This window comes from Agelaius tricolor, unplaced genomic scaffold, assembly GCF_023055355.1.
Source record: "Agelaius tricolor isolate 1412-34295 unplaced genomic scaffold, bAgeTri1.0.p SCAF_11, whole genome shotgun sequence".
In the NCBI taxonomy this organism is placed as follows: domain Eukaryota; kingdom Metazoa; phylum Chordata; class Aves; order Passeriformes; family Icteridae; genus Agelaius; species Agelaius tricolor.
Window position 1 is genome coordinate 20,761,488 of NW_027269271.1, and position 27,112 is coordinate 20,788,599.

Sequence of the window (27,112 nt, forward strand, 5' to 3'; positions counted from 1 at the left end):
TTGTTCCTATGCCCCAAGCTGCCAGTTCTGCATGCTTAAAAATAGGGTTTAAATCCTCTCCTGGGTACAAGAACTGCAAGAATTTCATAGAACTTTTTTAGAGGAGGAGGGGGGGAGGCTATTTGAGACCTGGAGCCAGGGTGGGGACACAAAAAAATCCTCTGCACCTGCTGCAGTCATCCTCTGATTTGCTGGTGGGGTGTGATGGGTGCCTGATTGCCCAACAGGTGCCATGGATTTTCTTTGCTCCTGGTGTATGCAGTCAGCAATCTGAAATTAAATGTGCTGTGCTGGGCAGAAATCCTCACTGCTGGAAGATGGAGCTCAGGCAAGGGATAGTTATTCTTCCCCTCCTTGTGCGAGGACATCACTGGTTGCTGGCTGTACCCACTCAGGATAAGTAGCTAATTAAGGTTGGGCTTCATATCTGTATAATATTCCTCTGCAAATAAAGCCTTGTAGCCTGTGTGAAGCTGTTCATGTGGATCTGAGCTATGCAAAGCAGTAACTAGATCTCACAAAGCTGCAGGAGCAGGTAAGTGATGTTTCCCTTCTCTATATGGAGAGATGGACTAAGCAGCACTGGACTGTCACAGAAAGTGGTGGCAGAGGCAGGGCTGGATGCCAGATCTCTTGGTTCAGCTGTAACTGGGTGGGCTTGGGAATATTTGAAGGCACTTAATGGAGAGACTAAGCCCTGAATTTAGTGACTGTGGATTTTCAGGACTCTGCATAACCTGACAACAAAGATCTGCAGTGGCTCTTGCATTCCATGGGCTCCTGGATGCAAGCTGTGGACCACAGCACCTTTCAGAGAGCAGGTGTGAGTGGAAGGCAGGAGTGCTGGTCAGCCACATCCCTTACAGTCCTCATGTGGTAGAAGGGTCCTGTGCCCACCCCAGTGGTGGCACATTAACAGGGAAGCAGGCAGACTCAGCATGTGTGAGGGTGAAGATGGGAAATGACTAACGAAAAGACATTTCTAGAGTGAAGCATGAGAGGAGGGGAAGGATGCTTTGCAGGTCCTCTTCTGCTGCCAGATCCCTCTCACTTCACTGAGAATGGGAAGAGGGAGGCCAGCTAACACAGGCTGCCCTGGGGAGGGAGGCTGTGCAGGGCAGCCTGGGCGCTGGGCTCCATCCTAGTGAGCCTTCCTGGTGAGCCTTTCCCAGGCAGGACAGGCCACAGTGGTGCTCCTCAGCTGCTCTAGGGTGCTTCCCTCTCTCTTCCAGGCTCTCCATCAGCTGTATTATGACCCAAACATCGAGAACAAGAACTTGGCTCAGAAATGGCTGATGCAGGCACAGGTGTCCCCCCAGGCGTGGCACTTCAGCTGGCTGCTTCTCCACATGGACAAGGTGCCTGAGATCCAGTACTTTGGTGCCAGCGCTCTCCACATTAAAATCTCCCGCTACTGGAACGACATCCCGGCCGACCAGTATGAGAGCCTCAAGTCTCAGCTCTTCACCCACATCACGCGCTTCGCCAGCGGCTCCAAGATCGTGCTGACGCGGCTGTGCGTGGCGCTGGCCTCCCTGGCGCTCAGCATGATGCCGGAGGCCTGGCCCTGCGCCGTGGCAGACATGGTGCGCATGTTCCAGGCCGAGGACTCCAATGTGGACGGGCGGGCGCGGTGCCTGGCGCTGCTGGAGCTGCTGACGGTGCTGCCCGAGGAGTTCCAGACCAGCCGCCTCCCCCAGTACCGCAAGGGCCAGGTGCGCAGCGTCCTGGCGCAGGAGTGCGGCTCTGTCTTCCCTTTGCTGGAGCAGCTGCTGCAGCAGCAGGACTCCCCGGGTTTCATCAAGCAGAAGGTGCTCAAGTGCTTCTCCAGCTGGGTTCAGCTGGAGATCCCGCTGATGGACTGCGAGAACCTCATCCAGGCAGCTTTCACCTCTCTGCAGGACCCAGAGCTCTTTGACACAGCGGTGGAGGCTGTGGTCAATGCCATTTCCCAGCCCGATGCCCAGAGGTAAGGGCAGCCTCTCCTGTGTGCTGCAGGCTGGTGCTCCTGGACATCAGCAGGGAAATGGGGTGGGAGGGAAAAATCTCAGGCATTTTTTCTAGCTGTCGTTGGCTCTGAAGGTAATGATGAGAAGGTTTGGAAGTGAGAGAGTATCAAAAGCAGTTGGAGGCTGTTGGTTGTCATGGTTGGTCCTGGAAGGCTTTGCACTATGGTTGACTTGTAGGGACCATGAAGTCTTGGCAGCTGCAGCCCATGTCCACGCTGGCCTCTGAGGCAGACGAGGATGCATGGTTCTGGCTCCTCAGGTCAGATCCTGCAGCAGCCAGCTAGAGAGCAACTGCCTGACTCCTGCCAGCAGGAGTTCAGAGACCTTCCTCTGCTTTGCGCTGCTGGTCCAGCCAAGGAGCTGATTAAATGCAGAGATCATAAAACCAGATCTGTCATTTTTCCCCTCCTCTTGGCTCCAACAGCTTGTGCCAGCCAAGGACTCATCCTTTGTCTGTGGCCATGGCTGCCCTGGGAGCAGCTGAACTGGTCCTGTGGGGCTCCGAGCTGTCTGCTTGGCTGCATTGCCTAAGCTGCTGTCAGCTCTTGGGACCAATGCCTGCAGAAGGGACAGTACATCTCTAGTTCCCGTGGCCACATCCCTTCCTGGCTGCTTAGCAACCTTCCCCTGAAGAGGAGGGTTTCCTTGAAGGCTGATCTGAGCTGCTGCCACTGTGCATGCCCTGTGCATCGCTGTGCATGGCTGCACATCGCGCAGGCTCCGACCCTCCACAGCCGTGGGAATGATGCTGCCACTGCAGTTGTGAGCCCTGGTCCTCCCCTTGGTTGAGGGCAGGGGCAGCCTGCACATTCCCCAGCTCTACAGCAGCCTGGGGCTGTCCTTTTCAATGACAAGGAATTGCATCTGTGGACTGCAAATCCTGGTGCACAAAGGGACCCAGAAGGATTTTAATGTGTTGCTGGATGGGGTGAGGGGTTGCCTCATTTGCTAGTGTTTAGAAAGTGGCCAGAAGCTGTTTCTTCTTGTGCCTGGCAAAGGCTGTGGACCAGCTCAGACCCTTGTAGCAGGTCTGGGGCAGAAAGAGAAAGTGAGAAGGTGTGACAAGGTCCCCTGCAGTTCTGAAATGTTGGACTCTGTCTTCCTGCTTTCAATTTCCCTCGAATCTCTGAAGGCTGTTATTCCATACCTTTTTGCAGAAGCCTAGGCCTGCAGTGCTGCTCTTTGATTGCATTAAAGGCTGAGTTTTCTGTTGTGCTCTCAAAGTGAATTGTGGAGAGATGTGACTGACAGTGCTGTTTCCTCTCTGCTTGTGTGCTGACCTTGTAATGCAGTTTTTGTCCCCATTCAGACCTACCATGCTGGCTGCTCCCTTACAGAATCTTCAGTACTTGTTCTCCATCCTTCTTCCTGGAGGCATCATCAGCCATGCAGAGCACCCTCCTGTCCGTAGGCATGCGGGCAGTGGCCAGGGCAGGCAGCTGGCCTGAAAGGCTGTGCAGTGTGTGAGCCTGGTGCAGCTCCTGCCCTGGCATGTGGGGACAGAGGTGGCATTGTCACAGGGTGCCCTGCCAGGCAGTGTGTGGTGTCGGCTGCTTCCCAGCCCTGGTGGGTGCTTTCCTCCCCTTTGTTTCTTGTGTCCACTATAATGTGTTCTTCCTCCTGCTTCCCCTAGTGCCAGCTGTCCCACCCCTCTGGCTTTGTCACTCAGCCAGAGTGGATCCAGCTCTTTCCCAGAGCCCCCAGGGAGTCTCCTGACCTTTCTGTCTCTTATGTTGATAGTCTGGGAGATCCCTGCTGCTTTTCAGCTGCTGTCTTGCTCCATGGTCTCTTGCCTTTGTTCCTGCAAGGCCCTTGGCTGCAGGCTCGGAGCATTCTTGGCACTGGACTGCTGGCATGGTCCTCTCCAGAGCTTATTAGGGCATTGCTCCATGAGAGGGTTAGTCTTGGGGCTCACCACTTTGCCATGGGTTCCCTGAGTGCTTTCTATACTGTGTCTTCCCCCCTTTGCTCCCTCCCAGCTGTTTTCACTGATGTTGCTGCAGAGGTGATCATGCAGGTTTCTGCCACCACCAGAAGTCCTAGTGCCTCATGAACTTGGCTTCTGACTTTGAGGGTTCGATAGTTTGTCAGTCATCCGCCCAGGGGAGCACCACCTTGCAAGGCAGCTCTCCTGCTGCAGCACCTGTGTCCACGTGGCCCTGGTGCTGCCTCGCTCTTGGGTTAGTCACTTGTGCTGGCAGCTCCAGTTTCCCTGCTTGCAAGGAGCAGTGAGTGGTTTCCTGCCTCTGAGGTGTTACTAGAAATGATGCACCAGAGATGTGTAGGTGCAAAGTGTTTGATCTCTGTACCTGCCAGGTGGGTGGGAGCCCTGTGAACCCAGAGAAGGGGATGTGCCATGTGTTGCTGGAGTCTTGATGCTGCTCCTCTGTTAGGACATGGCATTCCTGAGAAGAAACCTTGGAGCCTGGCCAGGAGTTGGAACTGAAGCATCTCTGAGCACACCTCTGCTCTTGAAGGTGGTGGGATGCTCCTGAGTTGCAGGAGGGGAGGAATGGAGATGCTGTTGTATCTCATTTGCAGAGGAGAGGCTTGGGCTGTATTTTCCATCTCATTTGAGATTATCCCCTCAGCTAAATGGGTCAGAGAGCTTGGCAGCACATGCTGCAAGGGGAGAGCTGATGTGTTGCATTTGGCCACTTGGCCTTCCTGTAGGGCATCAGAGTGGGGTAGGAATGCACCTAGGATGCACAAGGATGCACCTCCTTGTGGTGTTTGCCCATGTGAGAGTTACAGACCGTGGATGTTGGACACCGAGTCTCCTCTCTGAAAGCAGCAGGGTGTTGCTACAGTGGTGGACCTGGCAGGACTGCAGGTGACGTAGGGGATTGCCTGGTGTCTTGCCTGCCATGTCTTTCTGGTCTTGGCACCTCATGCTGAATTTTGAAGAGGAATTTCACTTGAGTTTTCCAAGAGCTTCATTCAAAACAGGTTTTTAATAAGATTGGGTTATTATCTCATCAAGATGTGGTTCAGATTTTGGATGAGGAAGGATGAGATTGTCCCATATGCCCATATCTTCCCTCTACAGGTTGTCCCCTACACTGGTGCAGTTTGCAGAGGGTTGTGGGAAGAGCAAGAGTAGGTGCTGGTCCCACAGAGAGAGCTGCAAATGCTGCAGTTCCCTGGGCTTTGAGAAGGGACCAAACAAACTCATGAAAGCAATATTTGCTCAGCTCCTAAATACCAGGGTAGCAAATCTTGCTCAGGAAGGCTAAAGCAAATCACTGCAGGGAGCTGCATGGGCAGGAGTCACCATGTGGCTGCCATGTTCAAATACTCTTTCACAGGCATTCACAGGTTTTGGCTGATGGAAACAAGCTGGGCATCCAGGGGCTCTTCTGAGCTGGGATGGTTTTGTCTTCTTCTGCCTGACAGTGGTGCAGGGGGTGGGAAGTGGTGGCTGGCAGCAGCTCCTGGGGCAAGCTCTGCACCTGGTCAGGGATGTGGCATCAGCTGGTCCCTTGGGCTGGAAAGCAGCACTGACCAGGTGGAGTGACCTGGGGCTCCATGCTCCTGGATATGGAATAGAGCATATTACATATGCTCCATTCCATATTCCTGGCTGACTTGACTGCAGGTCTTGGGTGACTGGTTAAAACAACTCATCTAGAGCAAGCATTTCCCTCCTGGCTAGGGACCTTGCATCCAGGATGCCCTTATGTCTGCAGACCAGTTAGCAGAGCAAGGTGGTGCTCAGGAGATGTTGTTCACCCAACATTTCCAAGAAGTTTGAAATAATATGGGATTGAAGCATGGAGGCAAATCTAGGTGGTTATCTCTGTTGGCTCTGCAGGGATTCCAGAGGATCAGTTCAGGTCCAGTCACTGTGAGCATTTCAAGGTAGCTGGCAGAAGCAGGATCCTTGTCAGAAAAAGTCAGAAAAGTCACAAAGCCATAAAAACCTCCCTAGGGTAATGTGAACCCAGTGCTGTGGAGGAAGGAAGGCTGTGGCTTACACTGGAGCAGTGCAAGGTTCCCTGTGGCTTTTGTCTGGGCACTGCCCTGGTTCCCTTGGGCCTACCCTACATGCAACATTGGTTCCCAGGGAGAGGAGCTATTGAATTTCCAAATTCTCCATCATCACATTGTTCCCATGCTGCCACATGCATAACTCACAGGGCCTCAGAGGCTTGGAAATGGTTTATGCAAAAATAAACCCTTTGCTGTGTGGTTTTCTCTGGGGGAGAGGGAGAGAGGAGGGTGACCCCCAGCAGCACAGAGGGAATGTTGGGAGAACAGCTGGGATTGTAGACACCTTGTTTCCTCTGTTCTCTCTTGCTGACCCTGAAGGAAAGCTGCCACCATCAGCACAACTCTGTCCCTGCACTGGTGGCACCAATGGCTTTGTTCTCTCTGAAATCATCCATAGCAAAAGCCACCCTGCCAATCTGGGGTGGATGTGTGGCTGTCCTGGTGTCAGCACTCACATTTCTTCCCCAGGGTGGGCACAACAATCATGTATGCCTCCCACTCCAAGCATCCTTAGCCCCACACCTGCGTGTAGGGGGCGGGCAGAGAGCACAGGCTGTGGCTGCAGATAACACGCCTGGGCGGGCAGGGAAATGGCAGGGATAAGGCAGGCTGCTCATCAGCCTCCAGCACGGCCTCTCTCCGGGGGCCCTGGGCTGCCTTTCACCTTGGCTGCCTCCTTCTCGTTGCCTTGGTTACCATCCCTTCCAGGCAGCGGAGGGGAGGCTGACGTGCGGGATGGGATGTGGGAGAGCAGCGCTGCTGGCCTGTGGCAGCTGGATGTGCCAGGGGCCTGCACTGCCCCTGGGTGGGACTCCCCAGCGGTGGCTGCCCAGTCCATCCCAGACATGGGGCACAGTCGGGATGTGCCCATGCTGGAGAGTCGCCTGGTTTCCCACTGGCAGCTTGGACTGCCTCTGTGCTACTCTGAGGGCATGGTGGGAAGAGCCCACAGGTCTGCCCTCGCTGCTGTTCTGCTCCACATCGATGCTGCTGGGCACAGGCACAGCTCACCCAGAGCTGCTTGTGGCACTGACAGGTTGGAGGTGCTGGCAGCCCTGCTGGCAGCTGTGGGTCGCTAGAGGCAGGGGTCCACACCGTGGTGCAGGGGGGTTGGCTCAGAGCTGATGGCCACTGGCTCAGCACTTCACTTACGGAGCCTCTGCAGCAGCAGTGCTTGGGCTGCAGATTTTGTCCTAATGCCACAGGCTGCAGGGAGAGTTCACGTGAGCAGTAAGGGCTCCTGCATGCATCCCGTTGCACAAAGCAGCTTTCAATAGGCAGAGCTGGGCAGGAGCCCTGGGAGAGCATCAGGAGGGATGGATGGCATGGCAGCCCATGCCAGGGAGGTGATGCCTGGCACTGACTCAGGCTGTGCTTGCAGGTATGTGAACACCCTCCTCAAGCTGATCCCGCCCGTGCTGGGTCTGCAGGAGCAGCTGCGCCAGGCAGTGCAGAGCGGGGACATGGAGACGTCGCACGGGATCTGCCGCATCGCTGTGGCCCTGGGGGAAAACCACTCCCGGTGAGTGCTGGGGATGCTCCCTAGGAGGGGCACTGAGCTTGGAGCAGCCTGCTCTTCCCCACATCCTGCTTTGTCCAGGACCTCTCCTGCACCCAGCGACGTGTCAGGGCAGAGGAGCTGGAAACTCTGACCATGCTCTCTGCTTCCCAGAGCCCTCCTGGACCAGGTGGAGCACTGGCAGAGTTTCCTGGCCCTGGTCAACATGATTATGTTCTGCACTGGAATCCCTGGACACTACCCTGTCAATGAAACCACCAGCTCCTTGACCCTCACCTTCTGGTACACGCTGCAGGTCAGTGACTATTGTGGACAGCTTGCCTGGGCTCTGTTCTCCAGGCAGGGCCAGAGGCATCAGTGCATGGGGACTGGAGTCTGGCCTGGATTTAATTGGTCCCAGGGATTTCTGATGTCCCCACTCCTTGCCCTGCACTTGCAGCTGGGGCAGGGCACATACCTAGGAAACGCTGGCCCTGTGGCAGGCTCTTTCTGCCACCAGTCCTCCTTAGAAGTGTGAGCCATCCTTTAAGGGCCTCATTTACAAAACTAATTAAAATTTCATGTTAATTCTTTTCTTCCCAGCAGTAGACCTGGTTGTTTAGCTTCCTTCTGCACACCTGCAGCACGCAAGAATGAGAGCATGGCTCTAGTGGCTGCCCAGTGTGGGGTCCCTCTCCCATGGTCAGTGTTTCCTGGATCAGCAGAGCAGCCCTGCCACACTGTGCTCTATTTTTAGCTCCCTTTCATCCCTCAGCTCCATTCCTCTGCAATCCAGAGGGGTCTGAGATTACAGGTGTATGCAGGAGGGGGCTGTGCTCAGTCAGCCCTCTCACAGCAGTCTGAGGCACCCATGCTCCTGGTGTAGGGGTGCTCCCAAGGATAGGACATGGCAGGACACTGCCACCCCCTATGACGATGCTGTCTGAGGGTCTGCCCAGATTCTGGGGCTTCTGGCATCTTGCCTCCAGATAATGCTGCCACTGCAGAAGGGCACAGCATCAAGTGAATCTTAGGGAGCTGGAAATGCAGCTTCCAAGGTATGACAGGTCCCACCAGCACTGGGAGGTGTGTCTGAGTCCCCTAAGCAGCGGGCATGTTAGCTCTATTTGCCTTTCCCTGCAACACCTGATGTATTTATTCCTCCTCCTGCCTCCAGGATGATATCCTCTCCTTTGAGCCAGACAAGCAGGCAGTGTACCAGCAGGTCTACAGGCCTGTCTACTTCCAGCTGGTGGATGTGCTGCTGCACAAAGCCCAGTTCCCCTCCGATGAGGAGTACGGCTTCTGGTCTTCGGATGAGAAGGAGCAGTTTCGGATATACAGGTACAAGTGGGAGATTTGGATTTGCTTGTCAGGCTGGTGAGGATGTAGGGGCAGCATTCTGCCACCCTGGACACTGAGTGCTGTATGATGAGCCAAGGAGGGACACAGAGGAGATTCCTTCCATCAAGAGCTCTTTTAGCTGTGGTGGTAATGTGAAAATGAGCTGGTTTGGCTCATCTGGCAAAATTTTGGCACAGCACCAGTCACTCTGCCCAGGAGGCCATGGCATCACTCCATTGGTTGGGACAGTGTGCTTGTATGAGCAGTGCCTGTGCCCTGGAGAGAAAGTGATGTGTCCACACATGGAGCTCTCTGCATGGGCTGGGGACAGCGTTTGGAGACACCCATGTTGTCTGCAGGGTGGACATCTCTGACACACTGATGTATGTCTATGAGATGCTGGGTGCTGAGCTTCTGAGCAGCCTCTATGACAAACTGGGACGTCTCCTGACCAACACAGAGCAGCCGTCCACATGGCAGGTGAGCAAGGGGACCCAGGGCTGACAGCTCCCTGTCCTCACCCTCAATGGGGCATTGAAAGCAAGGGATGTGACAGAGGTGAGGAGCATGAGCACCTTGCCAGCACACAAACAGTCTCTCTGGGGTCTGCTGTGGAGAAGAATTGGTCTTCTGCCTCTCTGTCCTTAGTTCTGCCAAGGGATCGGCTTCTTCAGCTACTGCGGGGGGGATGAGCTGGTGCCTGGAGTTGGGGCAGGGTTGGGCATCAGGGATCAGTGCAAGGCTCTGACAGTGCCTCTCCCACCCTGGCAGCACACAGAGGCCTTGCTCTATGGCTTCCAGTCCATTGCTGAGACCATTGATGTAAACTACTCGGACGTGGTGCCCGGGCTGATCGGCCTCATTCCCCGGATCAGCATCAGCAACGTGCAGCTTGCTGACACCGTCATGTTCACTATTGGTGAGTGGGCTGGGTGGGCAGGGCAGGGAAAGCCCCCCTGAGACCACATCTGCCCAGCAATACCAGTGGTGAAAAGCAAAGCTGGGCATCACAAAATGCAAGAGCAAGAACCTGTGGTGCAGTCCTGCAGTCTGACCCCATCTGTGTATGCAGGATCCCTGTCTGAGTGGCTGGCTGATCACCCTGTCATGATTAACAACGTGTTACCACTGGTGCTCCAAGCCTTGGGCAACCCCGAGCTCTCCATCTCCAGTGTCTCCACCCTGAAAAAGATCTGCCGAGAGTGCAAGTACGACCTGCCACCTTATGCTGCCAACATTGTTGCTGTGTCACAGGTAGGAGCTGGATGCTGGACGTGTAGGGATGACCTGGGATGTGCTCTGTGCATGCCTTTTCCTTTGTAATGACCAGGGCAGGGGGACAAAGGAGCAGCTCAGGGCATCTTGCTTGGTGCAGATTTCTTGCCAGTTTTGTTCATAGGCTAGTACATCCATATGGCAGGCCCTGTGTCCTGCTGTGAATGCAGAAATGGCAGCCACTGACAGACACGACTGCCAGGGGTCTGCTGGGGTTGCACGTGGGTGTCTGTCCTTCCCCCAGGGTTTTGTTGCCTTGTTGGGAGCAGCAGTCTGCCAGTTGTGCACCTGCCACACTGCTAGTGCCACTGCTGGGCATCTTGGAGGGCAGAACCCTGCTGTTCAGGCCTCTCCTTGGAGCCTCAGTTGATCCCTGCAGTGCTGGGGCAGCTTGTTCCATGCTCCTTCTTGACTCTCAAGATTTGGGGCAGGTGGGGCTCAGAGTCCTGAGGCACTAGGAGAAGGGCTGGACTTGGGCAAGCTGCCAGGATGTACATGGGAGGAGAGAGGTGAAGGGCTCTTAAAAGCATCTCTGCTTTTAGAGCCTGGGGAGCACTGTCACTGGAATAAGGAAACCCTGGCTGAGGTTGACTCCTTGAGCAGTCCTGCTGCAGAACCCATCCAAGCCAGGAGCTCCCCTTGCTGGGTGGCTGAGTGGGCTGGTTCAGGGGACAGGAATTTTAGTTCATGCCTGTGGCAGGTTGTGGGGAGCACACAATGTTTGTGCTCACACTGGTGTTAGGTTGTCTCAGTCTCCTGTGTCAATCCTACCTCCTGCTGTCAGTCCTGCTGCCTGGAAGGAAAGGGCCTTTCTGCAGCACTCACTCTTCTCTTTTCCTCTCCCTTTCCCTTTGACAGGAGGTGTTGATGAAGCAGATTCACAAGGTAAGAGAGGCTGACTCACACCTCTGCTGGTTGTCCTTGCCCCTCCGTGCCCCCTTAGTCATGCTCAGCTGCACTGCATCCATGGTGTGCAGGATCAGGAGGACCTGCTGGCTGCCTCTCACTGCTGCTGGGCTTCACTTCCCCCACACAGGCTGGGCTTGTGCTGGGAGGGTATGTCCCCTAGAGAGGGAGGAGGAGGCTTAACTCTAGCAGTTCCCAGTCTCTCCAAACCCAAGGATACCAAGATGACAGGCATGTTTTCAAGAGGAGAAAGGGAGATAAGTGTAGGAACTGAGCCCCAGCCTTGCCTGTGCCTAGGACAGGGGTCTGTGACAGGCTATGCAAGGGATGGTGTGCCAAGTTAGGGTGAGTGATGCCAGCTTGGAGATCTCTGGACACCAACTGGTCTTTCCTTGGCAGGTGCTGGGAAGAGGCCAGGTGTGCTGAAGCCAGAGCTCCTGTTCCCTGGGAACAGAAGCTGTTAGGGAGCTGTTACCCTCTCCTGCAGTGAGATGCACCTGGAGGGACCCAGATAGAGCAGCTCAGGAGCTGCAGCACACCCAAGTGGGACCCTGGCAGCTGTCAGAGCATGGGCTGTGGGCTAGGCAGTGACCTCCCTGTGGTGTCTTCTCTGTCCCAGACAAGCCAATGCATGTGGCTGATGCAGGCTCTTGGTTTCCTGCTTTCTGCACTGCAAGTGGAGGAGATCCTGAAGAACCTGCACTCCCTGATCACCCCCTACATCCAGCAGCTGGAAAAGCTGGCTGATGAAACGGTGAGTGCCTGTTTGCTGCCTCCATCCAGAAGTGGTTTCTCCTGCTGGCTGTAGCCCTGGGGCTGCTGTGCTGAAGCAGCACTCTAAACATGGGCTCAGGGGAAAGTGCAGTGCAGGGAACCCCTCTCTGGCACTTTGCCTCTGTAGTTCAGTTCCTCAGCATCCCAAAGACATGACTATGATTGAGTAGTGCAGTCTGTGTCATACTTTGGCTTTATTTTCCCTGGCAGCCCAATCCCTCCAACAGGCTGGCCATCATCCATATCCTGGGCCTGCTTTCCAACCTCTTCACCACCCTAGACATCAGCCACCACGATGACGACCATGAAAGCACCGAGGTCAAAAAACTGCCAGTGCAGCAAGGACCCAACCCAGTGAGTAGAGCAGTAGCTCCAAATTCTCTGCCACAGACTGCCCAAAGCCTCACAACTCACTGCACCAGAGGGGGGTTAATGGGGAATGCAGCATGTGCCAGCAAGGGGGTAGTGCTAGTCTATTCCAGCTAAAATAGCTCCTTCAGCTCATCCCACCACTCCTGAGGTGGACAGAGATGACTTGCCTCTTGGATGCCTCTTGGCTAGGTGCTGCTCTGGAGGATGGCCTGGGTGCTACCTGCCAACTGTGAGCAGTGCCAGGCTGCTTCAGAAAAAAGGTGTCCAGCTTTGGAGAGGGGTGGTGCCTGAATGCTTGAGTCCAGGCCATGCTTAGTCTTGAATCTCTCTTTCCCAGAGAGGCCAATTCTCTTCAGTGTCTCTCATTCCTTACAGGTGGTGGTGGTTCTGCAGCAAGTCTTCCAGCTCATACAGAAGGTTCTCAGCAAGTGGCTGAATGATGCCCAGGTGGTGGAGGTAACCTGGTTTCACCTGTATACTGCCTGCAGCTCTGCCTGTCCTTGCTGACCTGAGTAGGGGACAGCAAGGACAAACTCTGGGTGATGGCCTGTGAGAGGGATGTCTTGCTGGGTTATCTGGACCAGTGCTGCTTGCTGTCACCAGCAGCATCAAGTCATTCTTGTTTGTCTTGTTCCTCCATCAGCTCTGCTTCTCTCCAGTAACTGAGGTCCTGCCATGAGCAGGGAGATGGGATCTACCCAACCTGTGTTCCCTAAGAGAACAGCTCTGTTCTGAACTGAACCTGTATCATCTGGTGCTTGTCCATTTGTTCAGTCCAGTAATGCCCATGTGCAACGTCCCACCAGCCATTTCTCCCTGGCCCTTGGGGACCCTTCCTGCTGCGGTGGGAAGGGTTTTTCCTGGTCACTGGGAGCATCCTGTGCTGCAGGGCAGGCCACCAGTATCAGAGCAGGTCTGAGCCCTTTGCCTGGCTGGTCCCTGTCCCCAGTGCCAGCTCTTTGCTCCCCTGGGACCCATCCATTAAGCCCTGGGAGAGGTCTCCTGATACCCATTGCTCATGCAGTCCCTCTCTTCCCACAGTCTGTCTGTGCCATATTTGAGAAGTCTGTGAAGACCCTCCTGGATGATTTTGCCCCCATGGTGCCTCAGCTGTGTGAGATGCTGGGGCAGATGTACAGCACCATACCCCAGGTCTCTGCCATTGAACTCACGCGGCAGGTATGGAACTGTCCCTGGGAGGCTGGGCATGTGCCAGGGCCAGCAGAAGCTTCAATCCTTCTCTCTCTTTTGCAGCTGGTTCACATCTTTGCCCATGAGCCTGCCCACTTCCCTCCCATCAAGGCCCTGTTCTTGCTCGTTACCTCAGTCACACTGACCCTGTTCCAGCAAGGTACGTAGGATGAGCTGTCCCCATGCTGGGGCTGTTGTCAGGCTTTTGCATGCGTGGAGTCTGGAGGCGTCTTACCAGGAACGGCTGTTCTCACTCCTAGCTAAGCTAATTGGGGCCATCTCTGTTTCTTGGATTCATCCCAACCCCTGGAAGGTGGGTACCTTCCCTGCAGGCAACAGAAGCAGGAAGCCCCTGGTTGCTCTGGGCCTCTGTACTGTTACAGCAGCCCAGGCTGGATATCACATGCAGCAAGGGTCAATCTGGAGCTGCAGTCCAGCTTGGCAGGGAGGCTATCCCCACAGGAAGATCTCGGGGCTTCTCCGGGGTCCACTGCTGTTTGTAGTGGCCTGAAATCAAGCCCTCATATGAGCAGGAGAATGTGTGTGTGAACAGCTGGGAAATTAGTTTTTCAGAGTCATTGGTGGCCACCGAATCCCTGCTGTGATGCTGAGGATGCTGGTGTTCTCCTGCAGGGCAGGGGCCCCTCTTTGGCTCACTGCCCACCCTACAAAAAGCAAATGGGGTTAGAACAGGCTCCTTTGCACCATGGCTCCCCTCAGCATCTTAGTGACGTGCCCTGTGACAAATGTACATTGGAGCTGCTGGATCTGGTCCTTCAGCATTACAACATGCGGCCCCCAAGGGGTCTTACCCTTTGCTCACAACTGGGTGCCAGGTAGGGTAATGCTGTCCCCCAGCTAAAGGCTCAGAGCTCTCTAGAGAGGTGGGGGGAGAGACACAAGGAGCCCTGCTTCATCACCACACCACGGTCCAAGCAAATCCCACTGTGCTCAGGTGTCACTGGGGTCAGTGACAAGCAAGCCAGGCTTCCTCGGATATCAGGTCCCCGCTCATGCCAGTGGCGTGTGGATGCGTCTGTGCTGGAGCCCTTTTGCCTCGGTGCTGGGGAGCTGGCAGTGCCTCCAGGCAGCAGCAGGCACGTCTGCAGGAGCAAAAGGGAGGGGCCAGAGCCCGAGCTGTGCCCACACTTGGATGCGAGCTTTGCTCAGGCAAGCGGCTGTTCAGCTTGGTGTATGCCCAGGACTGTCCCCTTGGGGGGGCCAGCTCTGAGCAGGGCGAGCCCCTTCTGCTGAGCCCACGTGTGGCAGGAGAAGGGGGGCATGCCTGAGCCTACCGGGGCCAAGAAGTGAGTGTGCACAGTCAGATGCCAAGGTAGGGTGAGTGGTGCTGGCACAGAGATCTCTGGGCACTGAGCTGCTCTCTCCCATGAGGATGCTGGAGGAGAGCTCCAGGAGAGTCCTGGACTCACCGTCCTGGAGAGCATCTGGGAATGGGGTGGGAGGGTGTCTGTGCCAGGGTCTCCTGAGCAGCTGACGCTGGTGACAAGCATGTGCACGCCTGAGCCCAGCCAGGCCTGTCAAGCATTTGCTGAGGTGTTGTCGTTCACTTGCAGTTACCTTCCAGGACCAAACAGTGCTCTGAAGACACCTGCTCAGTCCCCACAGTGCAAAAGCTCTAATTCTCCTTGTGGAGATGGTGCTCAGCTAGCCCCTGCTCCTCCTTCTCTTCCTCCCCAAGGAAACGAAGATCTCCTCCTTGGCTCTGCAGCACCCAGGTGCTAGCTGGAGACCCTGGGGCTTTAGACCCTTTCCTTTGCAGTTTCTTTCTGTTCTTGGGTTCTCCAAGTTTCATGATTTTTTGTATGTTTTGTTTCTTTAACTTGCTTCAAACTGCTCATGTTGCCCATCCCCTTCCCCACACACCCCTCCTCCCTTACACTCCTGTTTTCACTTGTAAATTCTTTCTGTATCACATAACTATATGATGTTGAGTTGCTGTTTGTATGATTTTTCTCTTAAGTTACATCTTTATTATATTTTAGGGCCCAGGGATCATCCTGATATTGTTGATTCATTTATGCAACTCCTGGCACAGGTGTGTTTTAGTTTCTTATTCATTCACTTTCTGTTCTCTCTCTTTCTCTTTTTAATTCAATTTAAACCTATTTTTAGCTTTCTGTTGACAACGTTTTTTTTTCCTTTTAGTTGAATATCGAGTTTCTCCATCTGTTTCCGTGGAAGTTGAAAACAAAACATTCTCCTTTAGTTCTGGGTTCACACCATCCCCAGGGCAGTGCCCTCCTCTGCAGGCAGCTCCAGCTCCCACCCCCCTGCTGGGCTGAAGCTGGCATGGGGCGCTTTGTGCTGCTGCTGCAGTCACCCTTGGGTGACAGACAAATTAGAGCATTAAGCGGATGTTTTCCAACCCGTTTACCTGCCCTCTGATGGGTCCTCTGGAGCGGGGACAGGCTGAGCTGGCTGCCCTGCCCAGGGGCCAGTGGGAGGAAACCCCTGCCCTCAGGAGCAGGCAGCTGCCAGGGTTTGGCTCTGAGCAACGTGCTTGTGATGGCATCTGGATCTGGCAAGTGCCACATTGCCTCCTGCCCCAGCAGCCTCTCTGGGTGGTGACAGTTCTGTGCAGGAGCTGCTGGCTCAGCGACGCATGGGGACAGTTTGCGATGACATGGCAGGGGCCGCGGGCTGGCACGTGGGCTGGCACTTGTGTCACTGCTGTGGCACTGGGCAGGCAGGGCCAGTGCTATGCTGTGTGTGTATATACACCTGCCCAGGGTGCTCCTCAGCCCCCCATGGCCCTTAAGGGAGAAGCCCTGATGTCCTTGATGCACTCAGTGTCTCTGTCAGAGATGTGTTCCCTGCCAGGGAACAGGGTGGTCTGTGGTGATGAGGGGCCTGGCAGAGTTGCTTTCTACTCTGTTTCTGTGATGGGGAGACCTCTAACCACATGTGCTGGACCAGTGGCTGTGCAGGAGCACTCACCCAGGCTCCTCCCAGAGCTGTGGCCATCCTACCCTTGCTGACAGCCCCGGGAGGGTGCCTGGCATGTCCTGGTGCTAAGCTGTCAGATCCTCCCATAGGTCCTGAGGGTTGTAGTGGACAGGAGGGCTGCACCTAACCTCCCGCAGGCAGGGTCTTCTCCTCACAGTTCTCACCTTGATGCCCAGAGCCTGCTGAGACCCATTGCATCTCAAAGCCATATTGCAGCCTCTTCCTTCCTGCTTTTCACCATGAAAGACATAACATAATCAAGGCTATCAGACTTGCTGATACCAAAAGCTCTGCTTTTGGTTTTGGAAGCTGTGACCTTTTAACAAGGGTTTTGAACATGATAGGAGGGTGGTAAATGGGGTCTGTGCATGAGGTTCTTGGTGGTGTCCTCACTGCTAGCAGGACCTCCATCTGAACACTGTGCCTAGTTTGGGGCACAACATTTCTGTAGATTTATATCAGAGACCACAGAGAAAAGCATCTGGGAAGATGGCCACCTTGTATACATGGTGGGGAGGAAAAGCTGATGGGAGCCTGTGGAGTTGCACGAGTCTGGGAATGTGTAAAAGGTAATGTGGCAGTTGTAGGTAAAAAACCCTTTTCTGTTCTCCTTGAGTGGGACAATCAGTAACGGGAGGAAATCATGGTAAAGGATCCAGGTCTGAGAGAAGCAAGTCTTCCTAAGAGAGCAGGGAACCACTGGAAGATCCTGTGGGGAGCTGTTGTTGCATGGAGTTCTTGAAAGGACCCAACAAGCCCATTGCTCTTGGATGGTAGGTAGAAGTGATCCTGGCAGGGTGTAAGGCATTAGATGACTGAAAGACTTTCCCAAGGCTACCTGTGCAATGTGCTGGCAGCTGGTCCTGTCTTGTGTGTGGATCTCCAGATATCCGTCAGAGATACTCCTGCAGGAACAGCTCTGAGGCTCCTACCTCCATGTCTTCTCCATCTTGGATCACTGTGAGACATCTGACATCATGCTGCCAGCCTCACACTGCCCACTCAAGACCTGTTGTTTTCCTGGGTTTTGGTTTCCTGAAACCCCGTAGAAACCAAAGGATCCCATCCCTGTCCTCTCTTCATGCATAGAACTCAAGGTTTCCTGTTCCTTGGCCTGACCCTTCTCACAGACTGATGATATAGTGAGGTGCTTTACAACCCAACAAGAATTGGCCTTAGCATCCCAGATTGACTCCCTGCTCTCAGGACTTTGAGGGCTGTCTGACAGCAGAGATGGGTCCAGCCTGTCGTCTTCCAGAGGACCATACTCTGCAGTGATGCTGTTGAGGATTTGCAAATTGGAGGATTAAATTCAGAGGGAACTGCTGATCTCTTCAGACCAGATTTTTGTGTGGTGAGAGTTGTGTTTTCACCCAGCCTGCTCTGCCTGCAGACCTCTTGGCAAAGTAATGCATCTTCCGGAGCAGCAGTGAATTTGGACACAAGAGTGTGTCAAGGTGGAAATTTCCCACTTCCCTGACCATCTGTTTTTGTGTTTTGATCTGTTTTGATTGCCTTGGAGGAAATATCATCTTCCCTGTTTCAAGTTTATCTGGTTCCTCCTTGCAGGCACTGTTTCTGCCCTCTCTGCCAGTAAGTACTGTCCTGACTTCTGATAACTCAGGAGAAGCTCATGGGGCCTGCATATCAGCTCTCTGTCACCAGCAGACAGGAGCAATCTCTCTCTGTCACAGGATTCCTGCTGACTTTAGCTTTGGGCTTGGTTGCAAATCATGGAACTGCCCAGTTGTTGCAGGTGATCCTTTTGCCACAGTGTTAATTGGCAAATCATTCTGATGGCTGGCTGATCATGGGAGCTGCTGGCTTAAACCAAATGACAAAGTATCATACTACTCAAGGATAAAATAACCAGTCTGCCATAAAGCTGCACAGAGCAGTGCCAGCATCCTGTTCTCAGCTGCTCCCTCCTTCCTCTGCTGCATGCTGGGATCAGTGCAGAGCATTGCTGCTGCAGTGCCAGGGTGAGCATCCCACCTGGAGGGTGTGGGGTTCAGTTCCCCCCAGGCAGCTGGAGCTCCTCTGCCCAGGACCATGTGCCATGGTGGCTGGGGCTTGCACCCAGTCTGCGTTGGCAAAACCAGGCATGTTCTGAAGTTGGGGAACCAGTGGGTATCACATGTGTGCTCCTGGTTGCAGGTAGGATTTTGGGACTCTCCACCTCATCCACCCCACCCCAGCAGGGCTTCTCACTTGCAGACCTTGGGAGTGTTTTGGTGATCTTTGGGGCAGTCTGGGTATATGGGGCCTCACTGGGCAGATGATTGACCTGTGATGGCACAGACAGTGCCTGGCCAAGCACAGCCAGCTTCATCCCCACCTCCCTCCCTTTGGGGTCTGCTCCAATGACTGCATGCAGCAGTCATTGAGATTTCCACCTCACCTGCTCCAGCCAGACTCAGAGAACCCCATGGAGGACAGGGGTTCAGCATCCCCACGCTGAGGCTCACTGCTCCTGCCTGGCCAGTCTTATGGGCCCCTTTCAAAGCAAGACGCACTGCTCTGCCAGGTGTGGGGTCTGGGAAGAGCCTGGATACTGGGCACTAAGGCTGTGTGTTCTGGAGAGCTGCAGAAACTGGCAGTGCAGTCCCCACTGCCCTTTGTTTACTGGAAGAGTGGGTGTCCCTTCCATGCCTGTCTGCCTATGAAGAAATGGGCACAGAAGAGCCTGCTCTGAAGACTTCTCTGGTGGTCTCTGAAGTGCTGTGGAGAAGAACCCAATGTTCCCTCAATGCTGTCCTGCAGAACAGTTGTTCTTGGAGAGCGAGTGCGTATCTCTGCAGTGGCTGCTCATGCAGAGGATATGGGAGGGATGTTTGAAAGCATTTAAAGACCCTCCCCCGTGTCAGCAGAGGTGCTGTGGCAGAAGACGGGGAAGATGGGCTGGCAAGAAGAGGTCCTAGAGCTGGAGCAGGGTTCCTGGTGCTAGGAAAGACTAGCTGGCATACCTGGTGTTGGGAAAGAGTAGCTGGACCTGCCTGGTGCTGCTTTCTTATGGGAGAAGTTCCACAGGGCCCCATCTTGTGGGGGTAAAAAGCATCTCTTTTTACATTAGACTTATGTATATGTACCCAGGTCTGCATTGGGCTTGCACTCTGCTAAGTGTCCTATGGGAAGGAGCTATCCCAATACTGACATGTTTTTCCCCCTGGCACTGATGGAGTGAGGAGCAGATGCTGCAGTGAATCTGCAGGAGCACTGGGGGGGCTCTGCCTGCAGCAGGTCTGGTTTGGCTGGGAGAAGCACCCTGCAGGTAGGTGGGAACCTGAGCACATCGGAAGACTTGTGCCAGATGGAACACTTGAGGCATGCAGGACTCAGGTTAAAACCCATGGATGGGCAGGGTGGAGGAACCTGCAGCTGGGTGGTTATCATGGGAGCCAGCTGCCCTTGAGCAGCATGCTGCTGGGGGGAAAGGCTCACAGTCCCTGCTCTGGAGCTCACAGTAGGGCCCCAGCAGGGGTAGTGTCCCAGGGCTAAAACTGTAACATCTCTTGCAAGTGTTTGTCCTGTATGGGGCCAGCTGTACAGCAGCAGCCTCGATGAGTGGATATGTTCCTAAACCATTGCTCAGCCAGCAGTTCACCTCCTGATGTTGGTGCCAGTGCCTCAGGAGCAGTGGTGCACAGCCTGTATATACACACACAGGTATAACGTGGCCCTTGGTCGCCCCATGAAGCTCTCTGCTTGTATCCAGCAGGGAGAGGTACCTGCAGTTGTGCCATCTCCACCTGGTACAGCGATGCCTTCTGTCCCAAAACTGAATCCTCTTTTGCAGTGTGTGATAGAAAAGGTCAGAAAGGAGATGGAGTAACTCTGAAACTTGCTCCTCATCTTGTTTTCCAGCATCTGCACTGGGCAGATGGCTCTGGACTTTCCCTGGAGAAGATGGGGTGGGAATTAAGTCTGTTTTGTACCAAGTAGAGACCACAGGGGCAGATGGCTGTGTGTCCTGGGTGCTGTTGACTGAGAGCTGTCCCTGCTTTTCTCCCTGGGAAAAGGCTCAGAGGGCAGCAGTGGCTCCACACAGAGCTCAGCCCAAGGGCTGCCTGCCCTGGTATGCTGCTCTCTGATCTCCAAGCACACAGCAGGGCTGCTCCAGTGCTATGGCTGCTGTCCCTGGTGTTGCAGTGACAGCAGGGCAGGAGGCATGGCTGCCATTCCCAGTGCTTCTCTGCAGCAGTGGGTATGGTGGTCAGGGTATGGATGTGGCTGCCTAATACAGCAGGGCTCACTGAGGCAGGTCAAAAACCCTTCCCATTGAGTGGAGGGTGCAGGCTGAAACATTTCACCTAGTAATTGCTCAGTGCCAGCACCAGGGGGACTAAGTCATTGCACAAGGTACCACAGCTCAGGGTGTCTCCAGCAGCAGTGCCTGACCCGCGCAGAGGCTGGTGGAATCATTGTGGGGCATTAAAAAACCCCGAGCTTTCTCGATCTCAGACTTGCTGCTCAGGAATTGCCAAGAAATGTTGGCATCTCATCATCTGGTGCAGTCTGGGGCTACTGCTTGAACCAGTTGCTGTGACCCCAGGGATGCCAGCATCTTCAGGAGAGGAGCAAAGTACACGGGTGGCTGGTCTCTGCTGAGCCCTGCATGGCTGCCCTTGTCCTGGGAGCGGGGCTGCTGCCTGATCTGCTCTGATGGGACAGGAGCCCTCTGTGTCTGAGTGTTTGCACACCACTGTGGCACCTATCCTCAGCTCCTGGGGTCAGCAGATCCTGGGTGTAGCAAACTACCTGGCTGTTTGAATTATATTCTGGGGAGGGGTAAAGTGATGGTTTCCTGCTGTACTGTGTGAATCTGCCCTTTCCTGGGGGTGTGCTCAGGTAAGTGTGTGTCCAGGCAGAGGCTGTCTGGGGCACTGGGATTCCTTGGAGGCTTCCTGGCTGCCTCTGCAGCGCTGGGTTCATGCTGCCTGTCTGTGTGCCTTGCAGGCTCTGAAAAGGAAGCCGGATCTCTTCCTGTGTAGCAACCTGGATGTCAAAGCAGTGTTTCAGTGTGGTGAGTACCATGGGCATGGGCATGTGTTCCAAATCACCCTGAGGAGAAGCCAGCCTGCTCCTCCTGTAGAGCTGGGTGCAGAACAGGAAGGGTGAAGGGCAGGGGACCACAGGGCTGATTTGGGATGGCCAGGAGGTTTTCTGGCTGCTAACCTGAGTAATTTTTGCCTGCAGGTGTCCTTTCACTCAAGTTTCCTGAGGCCCCAACAGTCAAAGCATCCTGTGGCTTTTTTGTGAGTATGATGCCATCGTGGAGTCCTCTCTGAGAGCTGGGTGTGGGGCTGAGGTTGGGCAGTACTGCAGCGTGGAGCCTGTGCTGGCACTGAGTGAGCCTGGCCTCTGTGTTGCAGACGGAGCTGCTGCCCCGCTGTGGAGAGATCGCCCCGGTGGGACAGGTCGTGCATGAGAATGGCAAAGCGCTGCTGCAGGCAGTGCTGGAGGTGAGAGATGCTAGACCACGGGCTCCCCAGGCAGCACTGGGCTCTATTCCTGAGAGCATCCCTGCAGAGCCAGGGGCAGAGAGCCCAGCAGCATGGGTGGGAGCAGGGAGTGACAATGTGGGCTCAGCGTGTCGTTTGCTCTGTGGCAGGGCATCGGTGGCCAGGCTTCCCGCAGCCTCATGGATCACTTTGCAGAAATCCTCTTTGCCTTGAACAAGCACTGCTTCAGCCTCCTGAGCGTCTGGATCAAGGAGGCCATGCAGCAGGATGGCTTCCCCTCGGCCCGAGTAACTCCAGAGCAGAAGGAGAACTTCAGCCAGCAGATCCTCAGGTTTGTGTGCCACTTGCCCTGGCAGCTGTGCCCCACATTTCCCACAGGAATGACCCCCCTGCATGGTCCAGTGCAGCTGTCCTACTTCATGTTTGTCCCCTCCCTCTGTCTCAGCAGAGAGCGTGTGAACAAGCGGCGAGTGAAGGAGATGGTGAAGGAGTTCACCTTGTTGTGCCGAGGGCTGCATGGTACAGAATACACAGCAGACTACTGAGCACCTGGCCAGGACCGTGGACGATTTGCCTGGACCAGCTCTTCCCCACAAGGAAAAGCCCCCCCATCCTCCCTGCCCTGCTGCAGTACGGCTCATAGAATAACCCTCCACCTAGAATTAACCCACTCGGGACGCTCCTCAGCTAGATTTGGTGGCCGCATCTCGGTGTCAGCATCTTTGTTTCCCCCAGCATGCTCCCTCCTCGCAGGGAACAGGAGTGCTGGCTGCAGGAGGTGGTGGCGGGGCAGGGGAAGCCTGGGCAGAGCTGTCCCAGCACAGGCTGCCCTGTCCCCAGGCTACCAGCCCCTCCCCAGCCCTTCCCCGCAGCAGGGAGGCCACCCTGTGCCTGCAGCAGTGGCTGGCTGGGCGGGGGGATTTGCCCCCTGTTCGTTTGTACGTGTGGTTGGGAGGGGGGAGGCCCTGCACCTAATTATATTAAGAATATTTCTACGTTGTGGCTGTCATTATTGCAGTGCCCAGACTTTGCCTCCCTCTTCCCTCTGGGGAAGAACCAAGTGGAGGGGGTAAAATCAAGGCTAGGACACCTCAGTGTCTCCCTGGCTTTGGGAGGGATGGCAAAAAACAGTCTGTCCTGCTTGCCCAGTATGGAACATAAACAGCTCTGCCTCACATGAGAGGGGCTGGGCTCCACTCCTGCCAAACATGTGGTCATTCCTGCAGCACAGGACGTGTGCACCCCATTCCCTTTCATAAGAGCAGCTGAGGGGCTTGTTTGTGCTCAGAGTTCCCCTGCCCTTGCCCTAGTACCCAGCCCAGCCTGTGCTTTTACTGTCAGAGGTCCTGGTTCTGGTTTTCTGTTCCCTCCAGGTGTTGTTAGCTGACACAGAGGGCTTTGCTCCCCAGTGGGCACCAGGATGCGTTTTTCACTTTGGGACACTGTGCTCCTCAGCCCATGTTTTATTCTAAAAAACAGTTCATTCACAAATCCTCTTCAGCTTTAGTTAGCAGCAGTAGTCCACAAAAGCCTCAAGTCCCAGCACTGTCAGCTCTTGCAAAGTTGTGACCTTTCCATGTAGGGACAAAGCCGCCCTGGATGAAGGAGCCCTCGGAGACTGGGTCTGGGCCAAGTGCTTGTTGCTCCTGGCCCTGCTGCTGCCCTGGCCATGAGCCTCAGGGTGCCACAGGCATTCCTGAACACACATGCAACTCCTGCTCTTCTCCCACTGCAGTATTACTGACCCAAGGCTGCATCCAGCAAGGTGCTGGCAGTGCACCCAGTGGGAGGCAATGGCAGGGCCCCCACACACCCCCGCTCCTGGCTGGGTGCCAGTGGTTCTGAATCAGGGTTGCTCACACCCTTCATCCTCATAGGCAATGGCAATCCCTCGTCGGCCCTGCACCGCCTTGGAGACTGGGGTCTGTCCCAGCTGCTGCTCCAAGCCCCTCCAGCTGCGGGACTCCAGGAAGGAGGCTGGAAGGAGGAAGGGAATTGTTACCCAGAGCAAGAAGGTGGCACTGCCCTGCACCAGCGCTCAGCCCCACCACGGTACCAACACAAACCTGCAGGGCTGATCTCTGCGAGCGCCCATGTCTGGTCCCTGCAGGCCAGGGCGGTGCTGGGGGGCGGCTGAGAGGACGGGGGGCCACAGAGGTGGACAGCTCGCATCTTCCCTGAGATCAGGGAGACATCGGGAACAGCCTCCTCTGCGGGAACAGCCAGGGGGAGCTCAACATGCGCACAGGCACCTGCCAGGGAATGGCAACGTTAGCCTGGCCCATCTGTCCTGGAGCAAGCACAGCTTACAGGCAGGGTGCAGTATGCCCTGGGAGGGTGTTGGGCAGCTGTCTGTAGCTATTACCTGGCAGCAGGTCTCGGAAGTCTGTGAGATAGTTCCCTGTCCATTCACGGGCTGGGTTGCAGGCCAGCTCCAGCTCATAGGGGGTCACAACAGGCCGGTAGAAGTCACTGGAGTCCAGGAGGGAGTTCTGAGCGCAGGCCACCAGGACGAAGATGTCCACCTCTGGGAAGTTGGCCAGCTTGGCGGGGTTGGGCTTCCCCACGGCCAGGGTGTAGCTGCGCTTGCCGGCCCAGGCCAGCAGCTCTCGGAGGTGCTGCAGCAGGGCCAGGTAGCCCGCCACACCAAGGGTGCCCACCAGGATGCCCACCACGCTGGCATCCCGGGCCCGCTCCACCAGGTACAGGCGCCGCATCAGGGCCCGGTTGACATTGAGGGTCTCGCGGCGGCCGCAGCCGGTGGCAGGATTGAAGGAGCTGAAAGGACAGTGGTTCCAGGTCAGCATGAAGCTGGTGAGGGCAAGGCCCTCAGCTCCCACATAGAACATGGCATAGTCCTGAAGCCCTCCTACAGCTTCCACCCGGAACTGGCGACCAAACTTCCGTTCCTCGCCAGGAACTGCGGGGCCAGGAGGGTCTCCACACACCAGCCTGGAGAAGATGATATTGGGGTACTCGGGGCGCAATTGCTGCTCCAGCTCACCTGAGGAAAGAGACGAGTGAGAACAAAACTTGGCCTGACGTGGAGAAGGTGTAACAGATAAGGGGAGAAGACAGGAATCAAAGCTGCCAGTGTCTGGGGAAGGAATGCCCGCTCGGTCTGACCCTGGCAGCTCTGCAGAGCTCAGAGCAGTACCAGAGCCCCCCTCCCTGCCCCGGAGCACTCACCCATCGCATGGGCGTACACCACATCGCTGAGCACCACCACACGGCTCTGCTGCTCGGGGTAGAGCTCCCGGAACGCCTCTGCGCAGCGCCCCACGTCCAGCGGCTGCTGCCCGAAGATGTGCAGCACCGGGAGCTTCCTGCAGGGGCTGAGGCAGGCTGGGCCGTAGTGCAGCACTGCCTCGGCACCCACGTGCTCGGCAGCCACTTCATCCACGCAGCAGCTGTGAGGAGAACAACGCGGTGTCAGACAGGCTCTGCAGCACGGAGCTCTCCCTCCTCCCTGGCACCGCCCCGTTCCTGCCCGCGGGGGAAGCCCAGAACACTCTCCGGAGCCCCACACAGACCTGCCGTACGTGGTGTCTCCCAGCACGAACATCTCGGCCCCGGTGGCTGCCTCCAGCCCGCCTGCCACCTGCACCGCGTCTGCCAGGAGCTCGTCAGGGAACTGCAGGGCGACCTGGCGGGAACAAGGGGTGAGGCAGACAGGAATGAGGCACTGGGGAGGGTGAGATGAAGGGACAGAATGGATAGAATGGATAGAATGGATAGAATATACCCTCAGCAAGTTTGCTGATATGAAACTGGGGGGAGTGGCTGATGCACCTGAAGGCTGTGCCATGCAGCAGGACCTTGATGGGCTGGAGAATTAAGCAGAGAGAAACCTAATGCAGGTCAACAAGGGCCCTTACAGCCACGACAGCCAATGGGATCCTGGAGTGCATTGGCAAGAGTGTGGCCAGCAGGTTCAGAGTGATGATCCTGCCCTTCTACTTGGCCCTGGTGAGGCACATCAGGAGTACTGCCTCCAGTTCTGGGCTCCTCAGGGTAAGAAAGACAAGGAGCTGCTGGAGAAGGTCCAGCAGAGCTCACATGGGGGTCTGGAGCATCTCTCTTGTGAGGAGAGATTGTGGGAGCTGAGCCTGTTTAGTCTGGACAAGAGAAGACTGAGAGGAAATCTGCTGTGGTTTGGGAATGGTGCTCCCCAGTTCAGTGCTCCCAGAGCCTCTCCAAACCATGCTGCCACTCCCCTGCTCCTCCCTCTCCTTCCTCCTGCAGCCAGATGGAGCAGAGAATTGGAAGCACAAAGGATAAAGATCTCAGGTCAAGATCAGAGCAGTTTACTGAAAACAGCAAATTAAATAAGAAAACCAGTGGTAACAGCAGCACTATTAATAACAATGTACAAGAGACAGATGATTCACACACAAGTGCTCAGTGCAGGGCTCTGACAATACCTGACCATGCCACACTATGGGACCTGGGAAGAACCCCTTCCCTGTCTCCAGAAAGTGATGGGAAGTGGGACAGAGTAACCTCTGGGTCGTGGCCATGCCCCCTCCAGGCTACTGCAGAAATTAACCCTGTCCTGCCTGGAAGAGGACAGTATCTCATTTATAATATAAATATCTCAAAGGTGGGTGCCAAGAGGACGGTGCCAGACTCTTTTCAGTGGAGCCCAGCAACAGGACAGCGGAAGGAGCAATGGCCATAAACCAAGGCAAAAGAAGTTTCATGTTAACACATGAACGAGTCCTTTACACTGTGGGTGGCAGAGCACTGGAACAGCTGCCCAGGGAAGCCGTGGAGCCTCCATCACTGCAGACATTGCAAACACATCTGGGCGCGTTTCTGTATAACCTGCTTTGGTGCCCCTTCCTCGGCAAAGGGACAGGATGATCTCCAGATCAGCCTTCCAACGCTAACAATCCTGTGAGGCACCGGCAGAGGGGGAGGCCGCAGCCCACCCTCGGTCCCACTCACCTTGCGGAACCCGCCATCCCGTACGAAGGCGGCGGCCCGGCCCATCTCGTAAAAGCCGTCGAGGTCGCTCCGCGGTGCCGCCGCCGCGGCCGTGCGCAGCTCCCGCCGCAGCGCGGCCTCCCCATCGCTGCTGAAGGCCGCGGCCATGGTGGCACGCGGGACCCCGCACCCGCTTCCGGGCTGCGGCGCGGCGCTGGCCAATGGAAGCTCGGCTCTGCATTCCCCGCCCCTACAAGTCCCGCCCACAACGGGGTGGAGAGGTGATGGCAGCCAATGGAAATACGCGCTGGTCGCGGTGTATTATGGTGTGTGTAGTTCCCCCGCCACTGTCAAACCAGGCAGCCAATAAACGGGCACGGTGGCAGCAGTGG

The 27,112-nt window shown here is 55.6% G+C and overlaps 4 protein-coding genes across 8 annotated transcripts in view; 3 read left to right on the forward strand and 1 right to left on the reverse strand.

Moving 5' to 3' along the window:
• Window positions 1–22,786, forward strand: part of IPO13 (importin 13) — a 31,038-nt gene extending 8,252 nt beyond the window's left edge. The window contains exons 2-20 of one of the 2 annotated variants that reach the window (XM_071436530.1): window positions 1,233–1,969; window positions 7,384–7,524; window positions 7,675–7,816; window positions 8,678–8,844; window positions 9,204–9,324; window positions 9,616–9,763; window positions 9,917–10,098; window positions 10,978–11,004; window positions 11,645–11,779; window positions 12,010–12,153; window positions 12,547–12,627; window positions 13,213–13,350; window positions 13,426–13,522; window positions 15,366–15,418; window positions 21,286–21,352; window positions 21,526–21,584; window positions 21,702–21,791; window positions 21,941–22,122; window positions 22,237–22,786. In XM_071436530.1, the coding sequence (XP_071292631.1) occupies window positions 1,233–1,969; window positions 7,384–7,524; window positions 7,675–7,816; window positions 8,678–8,844; window positions 9,204–9,324; window positions 9,616–9,763; window positions 9,917–10,098; window positions 10,978–11,004; window positions 11,645–11,779; window positions 12,010–12,153; window positions 12,547–12,627; window positions 13,213–13,350; window positions 13,426–13,522; window positions 15,366–15,418; window positions 21,286–21,352; window positions 21,526–21,584; window positions 21,702–21,791; window positions 21,941–22,122; window positions 22,237–22,336 (2,811 nt within the window). In that variant the 3' untranslated portion in view covers window positions 22,337–22,786. The remainder of the gene's footprint in view (window positions 1–1,232; window positions 1,970–7,383; window positions 7,525–7,674; window positions 7,817–8,677; window positions 8,845–9,203; window positions 9,325–9,615; window positions 9,764–9,916; window positions 10,099–10,977; window positions 11,005–11,644; window positions 11,780–12,009; window positions 12,154–12,546; window positions 12,628–13,212; window positions 13,351–13,425; window positions 13,523–15,365; window positions 15,419–21,285; window positions 21,353–21,525; window positions 21,585–21,701; window positions 21,792–21,940; window positions 22,123–22,236) is intronic. The other variant, XM_071436531.1, reaches the window with a different exon arrangement.
• The window catches only part of ARTN (artemin), a 71,497-nt gene that overhangs the window by 20,522 nt on the left and 23,863 nt on the right, over window positions 1–27,112 (forward strand). The gene's annotated exons all lie outside the window — the stretch shown is intronic.
• ATP6V0B (ATPase H+ transporting V0 subunit b) overlaps window positions 1–27,112 on the forward strand; it is a 41,891-nt gene that overhangs the window by 8,267 nt on the left and 6,512 nt on the right. The window contains exon 1 of one of the 4 annotated variants that reach the window (XM_071436535.1): window positions 26,820–26,826. The exons of the other annotated variants lie outside the window; for them this stretch is intronic. The gene's annotated coding sequence lies outside the window, so the exon portion shown is untranslated. Of the gene's footprint in view, window positions 1–26,819; window positions 26,827–27,112 lie in introns of those variants that run through there. 4 annotated transcript variants of the gene reach the window in all.
• DPH2 (diphthamide biosynthesis 2) lies at window positions 23,240–26,926 on the reverse strand. Its single transcript, XM_071436532.1, has 6 exons — window positions 26,742–26,926; window positions 25,325–25,437; window positions 24,981–25,201; window positions 24,157–24,795; window positions 23,858–24,043; window positions 23,240–23,768 (listed from the first exon to the last, which is right to left on the reverse strand). Exons 1-6 carry the CDS (start codon window positions 26,886–26,888, stop codon window positions 23,638–23,640), a joined length of 1,437 nt encoding a protein of 478 aa, XP_071292633.1. The 5' UTR covers window positions 26,889–26,926; the 3' UTR covers window positions 23,240–23,637.

What these genes read in the sequence shown, in the direction of transcription:
- DPH2 (XM_071436532.1), bottom strand. Translation starts at nt 26,888, where the DNA reads ATGGCCGCGGCCTTCAGCAGCGATGGGGAGGCCGCGCTGCGGCGGGAG. An exon ending in CTTCCGAGACCTGCTGCCAG is followed by an intron (nt 24,044 to 24,156) that starts GTAATAGCTACA and finishes ATTCCCTGGCAG; the next exon opens with GTGCCTGTGCGCATGTTGAG. An exon ending in CGCAGAGATCAGCCCTGCAG is followed by an intron (nt 23,769 to 23,857) that starts GTTTGTGTTGGT and finishes TCCTCCTTCCAG; the next exon opens with CCTCCTTCCTGGAGTCCCGC.